Below are 6,817 nucleotides of genomic sequence, written 5' to 3'. Positions count from 1 at the left end.
TTGTCTCTCAACAGACCAACATGTCCTCCGGCTTCACTTTGAAGGATTCAGAGTGTTTACATTTAATTCTCCCTGATGCTCAGATCCTTGTATCCTGTAAGGGTCTCAAGAATCCAGCATCCAATTCCAAAATGTGATCTCAGGACATGAAATACAAAGGTATTGGATATTGGACCAGCTCCCTCTACTCCTGAACTGTAAATCTGCATATTTTTCATCAAAAATTATTTTTAAAATTCTTTTTGAACATTCCATTTCTTTTCAATGTACCCTAGACAAACCTGATAATATCTAAAGCATCATTCTGATCATGTTTCCAAGTGTCACGACCTTGGGGATTTTCCTCACATCTGAGTTCTGTATCGCCGTCATAGGGAACTCGTTGCTCTTCCTGTCTTACGTGTACATCTTCTTAGCTCATCGTTATCTGCTGAAGCCCATAGATTCCATTTTCATGCACCTGACAATGGCCAATGTTTTCACAGTTGTCTTCTTGTTGATACCTTATATTGCATCATCTTTTGGAGTGAGACGATTTCTCAATGATGCTGGTTGTAAGGCAATCTTGTATATCTACAGAGTTACCCGGGGTCTTTCCATCTGTACTACCTCTTTTCTGAGTACATTTCAAGCCATAGCCATCAGTCCCAGTAACACTAAGTGGGCATGGTTGAAACCTAAACTCTCTAAATGGATCTTTCCATCATTCTTTTTCTCCTGGGTCATCAACATGCTCATTTACATTCATATCATTCATACTGTAATAGCCAAGAACAATGCCAGTCATGCTGGCCAGGGTTATGTTCATGCTTTCTGTAAGACCAGGGATTCTAGGGATGAAAATTCACTGCCATTTTTCATTATATTATTGACTCGAGATCTCCTGCTTGTGGTACTCATGATGTCAACCAGCCTCTACATGGTGAATCTCCTTTTCACACATCATAGGAGAACCCGGCATGTCCATAGCCGGAGCCTCTCCTCCCAGACATCTCCTGAAACCAAAGCCACTCAAAGCATCCTTTTGCTGGTAAGTTGCTTTGTGTTCTTTTATTGGTTGGGTAACTTTATCACCCTTTATGAATTCTACACACCCAATAAAATCCCAAGATTGGAAGGAATTAATGCCATTTTGTCATCTTGCTACCCAACCGTTTGCCCTTTCTTACTTATGAGGAATAATAAAATCATTTTTCAATTTATTTCATCCTTTTCTATACTGAGAATTTCATGTACTCAAAATACATTCAGTAGCTGATCTTGACTCCATATCAGACCTCTACCTGCAGAGATGCTATAGGAGACACACATTGGATTGAGATTTCAGACTCCAGTGCTGTGGAATCACTGTTTGACTGCATCTTATCATGATATGATTGCCAGATGTTGCAGAAAATTCAGTTTTGTGCAGATGTGCTGAACACCATGGAATGTTCAGTAGCAACTATGTCTTCATTTTTGCATGTCCACAGCTCTCCACTAAGTTATGAGCACTGAAAACGAATGTCTTAGAACATCCAAGGTAGCCCTGAGATTACTTATGAGACACAAAAATGTTAAACTATGTACATTACTGTCTTTGACTTGTTTTAGAAAGTGAAGTTTAATTTCCAGTTTAGAGTTTTGAGGTGAAGCTTCAATCATGGAAGAGGAGGCATGGCATGAACAGACAAACTACATCATACCTTGTCACATAAACAGGAAGGAAGTAGAATAAAAATGCTATCTAGCATTGGCAAACTGGACTGGGCTATAAAATCCCAAGGCTCACTCACAGTGACACACTTCCTCCAGGAAGACTAACTCCAAAGGCTCCATCACCTGGCTATGAAGTGTGGCACTTAATCACAAACACATAAATGGCTGTTTTGGTCAGTTCATATTTGAACAATTTATTAGGCAATAAAGAAAGGTGGTTGTTGTATATTTTTTAATAATTAGCCTTTTATTTCAAGAATTTCTGTTCAGATACTTATATTCAGCTAGAGTTTATAAAAATTGGTTGATTCTTTTAATTTAAATGTACATCTAAAGAATGCAAATGATCTATATCTAAACAGCTTCTGAATCATAATATCTAATAATTGAAAATTGAAGTGATTAATAGTACCTCAAGTGAAATTTTTAATTTTAAAAATGGCAATAAAATACTTTTTTCTTTTTTCATTATTATTATCATTATTAACAACATATTTTGTATGGATATATCACATGTTAGTACACTTGTTTCCCTCGTCCTTGCCCCCATTCTACTGGGAATGATCCTCAATGGGGTTGCAGGTATTCCCTACTGGGATGTTGGTTATGCATTGTGAGAGCAGTTATTTTGGGGGAAACGGAATGTCTCTGGGCATATCTCAACCTGTGCCTCTTATGATTTTTCTGTCCCTACTTTCACAAAATTCTCTGAGCCATGGTAGGAGAATTTTAAGGATATATCAGTGGTGAGCTTTTAGGAGTGTGTGGATCTTTGGTTTGTTAATGTTGAGTAGCCTCAGGGTCTGTCTCTTCACCCTGGTGCTGATTATCAGGTTCAGCATGGAGGTGGCACTCTTGCTTGTCTCTCCAGTTCCTCTGTGCTTTCAGCTATGGCTTCGCTGAGGTGCAAAGGCAATTTTATTTCTTCTGAAAAAGAACAGACTCTCAAACAGAGAGTGAAGTGAGCTTAGATTAACTGGGACAAGCATGATTAATTTAGGGAGAATTTGATGTATGTAATCCTTCTTTTAGCCAAAGACTAGTGAGAGCTTGACACTGGAGAGCATAGTCTTTGTCTCCATAGGATAGTGATCTGGTTCCCAATTCCAGATAGGAGCTCCTTTACACTTAGCAGATCTCTTACACTATCACAAAGATATTGATCACCCGCAAAAGCTGTGTGCCACACATTGCCCTGGCACATACATCCTGTCAGCGTGTTTGTTTCTGAGTAGCTTAGACCTGTGGTTGCTCAGACTGTTGTTGGCCATGTTCCCCCTTAGCACATAGGGCTTTCCTGCACTAGATGGGTTAACTGTCTGGGGACTGGTTCTCTTCCTGATTCCAGCCAGGTCTCTCCATGCTCTGTGTCAGCAGCATATGGTGTCTTCAACAATGCGGTCTTACCTTTTGCCTCAGATGTGGAATCAAGTGCTTTGACAGAAACCTGTCTTGTTTGGGGGTGCTCACAGGTCCCTTTGATGAACAGCTCATTGTGGGCAGCAACAATTTCTGGTACTGGGAATTACAGGTCAGAGACAAAAAAAAAAAAAACAAACAAACCAAAAAAACCAACTTTAAGCTTAGGCTTCATCCTACCCTCTCCAGGGCCCTTATAGTGAGGAGCTCCCTGCTTACTCCTGTTGTAGGTTATATATTTTAGTCTATCTCCAAATATAAAGGTTTCTATGGTAGCAGCTCATTTTGGATTTAGTTTTGTGTTGGGTTTTCCCCACCATCCCATTCCCCTCACTCCAAAACCTTCCATCCTTATTGTTTATGCCTTGAGTTGCCTGTCACGCATGTCCGCATCTCAAGCTGGTCCAGGTTCGGAAACACAGATAAGTGAGACCACACACTGTTTATCTTTCTGTGATTGTGTGAATTCACTGAGAATTTTGTGGAAAAATGGTTTAGGAAGTATGCCCTGATGATTCTTCCATTTTCATTAATGTCTGTTATGATCTCTCTTTTTCCAGTTCTGATTTTGTTAATTTGAGACCTCGCTGTTTTCTTCCTTGACCAAATTGGCTAGGGTTTATCAATCTTTATTTTTCAAATAACCTGCACTTTGTTTCATCAATTTTCTCCTGGTGCTGTTGTGTGTACGTTTGGTGCGGACCTAGAAACTCTTCTGTGAAGTGGCTGCTGAGGAGACCCTGTACTTGCCATGGCCATTGAGAAACCCAAGGAAGGTCAAGATTGAGAACAATGATCATATTAATTTGAAGGTTGCAGGGCAGGATGGTTCTGTGGTGCAGTTTACCATGAAGAGGCATCCAGCACTTAGTAAACTCATGAAAGCTTATTGCGAATGACAGGGTTTGTCAATGAGGCAGATCACATTCTGATTTGACGGGCAGCCAAAAATTCAAACAGACACCCCTGCACAGTTGGAAATGGAAGATGAAGATACAACTGATGTGTTCCACCAACACACGGGAGGTGTCTACTAAAAAGGGAACCTGCTACTTTACACCAGGATTTTGTTACAGACCAAGAATACATTCTCAATTAGAAAACTGCAATTTGGTTCCACCACATCCTGACTACTACAGTATAGTTTTCTCTATTCTTTCATTATCTGCTTCCCCATTTCTTTCTTAAACATACAGTAACATTGTGTATGTGCACTAGCATACTTCACTTTTCCTTTTCTTTTTAAACTAAATAGACTATGTTTTCATTTTCATTAAATGGAGATTGCATGGGAAAAGTACTGGTTCTGTGAAAATGCCCCTTTCTCCATTCGTGGCTTGCTCATTCAGCTCTATCTTCAGAGTCCAGTAAATTATTTTGCTCTCATTGTTTTGACACAAAAAGACATAAAAATCCTTACATACCTTGTTTGATTGGAGAATTTTAATTTTTTCATTTCTCATTGTAAAACCAATGGCAATTTTATAACTTTTTAGTACATAGCTGTTACGTGTAGGGCAATTTGTCTTTAAGTAGGGATCAATTACTCTAAAAATAGTGAATCCTAGAGTTTCCCATCAATCCAAGGTCTTGTTTAAATAAACTTCTTGTTTAAAAAAACAGATTTACCACATGACCCAGCTATACCACTCCTAGGACTATATCCAAAAGACATGACTCAGTACCATAGAGACACTTGCTCAACAATGTTTATTGCCACTCAATTCACAGTATCTAGCAAATGGAACCATCCTAGATGTCCCTCAACTGCTGAGTAGATAATGAAGATATGGCACATTTATACAATGGAGTTCTACCCAGTAGTAAAGAAAAATGAAATTTTGAAATTAGCATGAAAATGAATGGATCTAGAAAATATTATACTTAGTGAGGTAACCCAGGCCCAGAATGCCAAATATCACACGTAGTCTCTCATATATGGATCCTAGCTACAAATGATTGGACTTCTATGTGAGTTGTAATTAAATTCGGTAGCAGAGAACATTCAGCTAGAAGGGGGATATAAAATGACTAAAAAGGCATGTGTTGGGGGACTTAAGAGGATAATATTGTATACATGTAAGTAGGAGAACAGATTAATGGGGTGGTAAGGACTAAATGAGGTCAGGTGAAGAGACTGAGTAAAGGAAAGGTGGGGGAGGACCAATCAAAATCTAAGAGGGTTTTAATAAGTCACATGGAAATCCACTTTTGGACAATGGCACACCAAGAAGCCATAGGTTGCTAGGAAAATTTTCAGCATCAGGGATGAGATATTTTCCAGTAGGGTTTTGGCCAGGGAGGTCCCTGATGCCCAAAACAATAGAGGCCATTGCCAAGACTCATGGTTTCCCACGATGAGTAGATGATAAGACCTATTGCGGAAGTCTCCACATACTTGTGCTACAAGACACAGAAATCTTGCACGAGCTGAGCTGGAAACCTCCTCTGTGTAGACCAGCAGACAGACAGCTGGAATAAAACTAGGCTACATGTAGTTCCATGGGAAAAAGAAATCACCAATGGAGATAAACACAGTGGACACTGCAAGCCTTAAATTTGGCCAGCCAGGCCAAATGCGCCAATGGGTGCAATTGTGGCATGTCTATTATGGGGGAAACTAACCACTCTCTAATTGGACTGCTCCATGTGAGAATATATGCCTAATACCAAAAATCTATAATGTAGGAAGTCATGAGCCCTAAGGGTGTAATGTTGGCTGGTATGTGGTTAAATGTGTATGCTATGCTCACCAAACTGCCCGTTAAGCACTTCTCTTGATGTTCATCCCCATGAATTAATGCTACTCTCACTTTTGGTTAGAGAAGCTTCTCTTTTCAGATGGTGATGATCTTGGAACCACTCAGATGGCTCCATGGTATTGAGACAAAGTGACAGAGGAATACTCAACACTGAAACATCTCTATCACACTTTCCAAGGCTCAGGATCCATTGCAAAAGAAGTGGCAGAAAGAATATAAGAGCCAAGGAAGGGTAGGACTGCTTCCAATGCACTCTTTCACACACAAAATGGCCTAGATATCCATGACCTCACAGTGCCAGACACTACCTACACAGGACAATCATAATAGATAGATAAAGATGATGAGACCAAAATAAAACAGAGAAGGAGAGAGGATATGATGGAGTATGGAGTTGCAAAAGGAAAATGGGGAGAGAAAATTGCCATGTTTATTGTCTATAATTATAGGAGCTGTCAGTAAAAATAAACTGAAAAATAAATAAAGTCAGATGCACAAAGTGGTGCGAGCATCTCAAGTTCATTTGCAGTTAAAAAAAAAGGCCCTGGTGCACCCATTTTTTGCAAATTTGCAGTACAAGAGGCCCTGGTGCACCCATTTCTTGCAAATAAAAATATTTTAAAGCCAAAAATAGTTTGTTGTTCTGTAACCAGGAGCTAGTAGAATCCCTGAAGCATCTCCTCTTGATTTCTAGCTTCTTTAGAGCATTGTGATCTGATATGTTGCAAGAAGTTACTTCAATTCTCATGAATTTGTGGAGGCAGTCTTTATGACTTAATATGCAGTTTATTTTGGACAAGGGTGAGTGGGCTGCTGAGAAGAATGTGTATTCTGTAGAATTGGGGTCTAAAGTTCTATAGATGTTCATTAGGTCTAGTTGATCTATGGTGTTGTTGAGCTCTGTTATTTCCACATTGGTCTTCTGCTTGGATGTTCTG

General features: G+C 39.5%; 1 protein-coding gene and 1 pseudogene across 1 annotated transcript; both read left to right on the top strand.

Moving 5' to 3' along the window:
- The first annotated feature begins 310 nt into the window (after positions 1-310).
- LOC123454589 (vomeronasal type-1 receptor 4-like) lies at positions 311-1,258 on the top strand. Its single transcript, XM_045133284.1, has one exon. It carries the CDS (start codon positions 311-313, stop codon positions 1,256-1,258), a length of 948 nt encoding a protein of 315 aa, XP_044989219.1.
- A 2,610-nt stretch (positions 1,259-3,868) lies between these two features.
- LOC123454834 lies at positions 3,869-4,154 on the top strand (annotated as a pseudogene).
- Positions 4,155-6,817: the final 2,663 nt, after the last annotated feature.

This window comes from Jaculus jaculus, chromosome 14 (assembly GCF_020740685.1).
Source record: "Jaculus jaculus isolate mJacJac1 chromosome 14, mJacJac1.mat.Y.cur, whole genome shotgun sequence".
Taxonomy (NCBI): domain Eukaryota; kingdom Metazoa; phylum Chordata; class Mammalia; order Rodentia; family Dipodidae; genus Jaculus; species Jaculus jaculus.
Note: the sequence above shows the minus strand (reverse complement) of the source record. Positions and strands in the feature narration are given on the sequence as shown.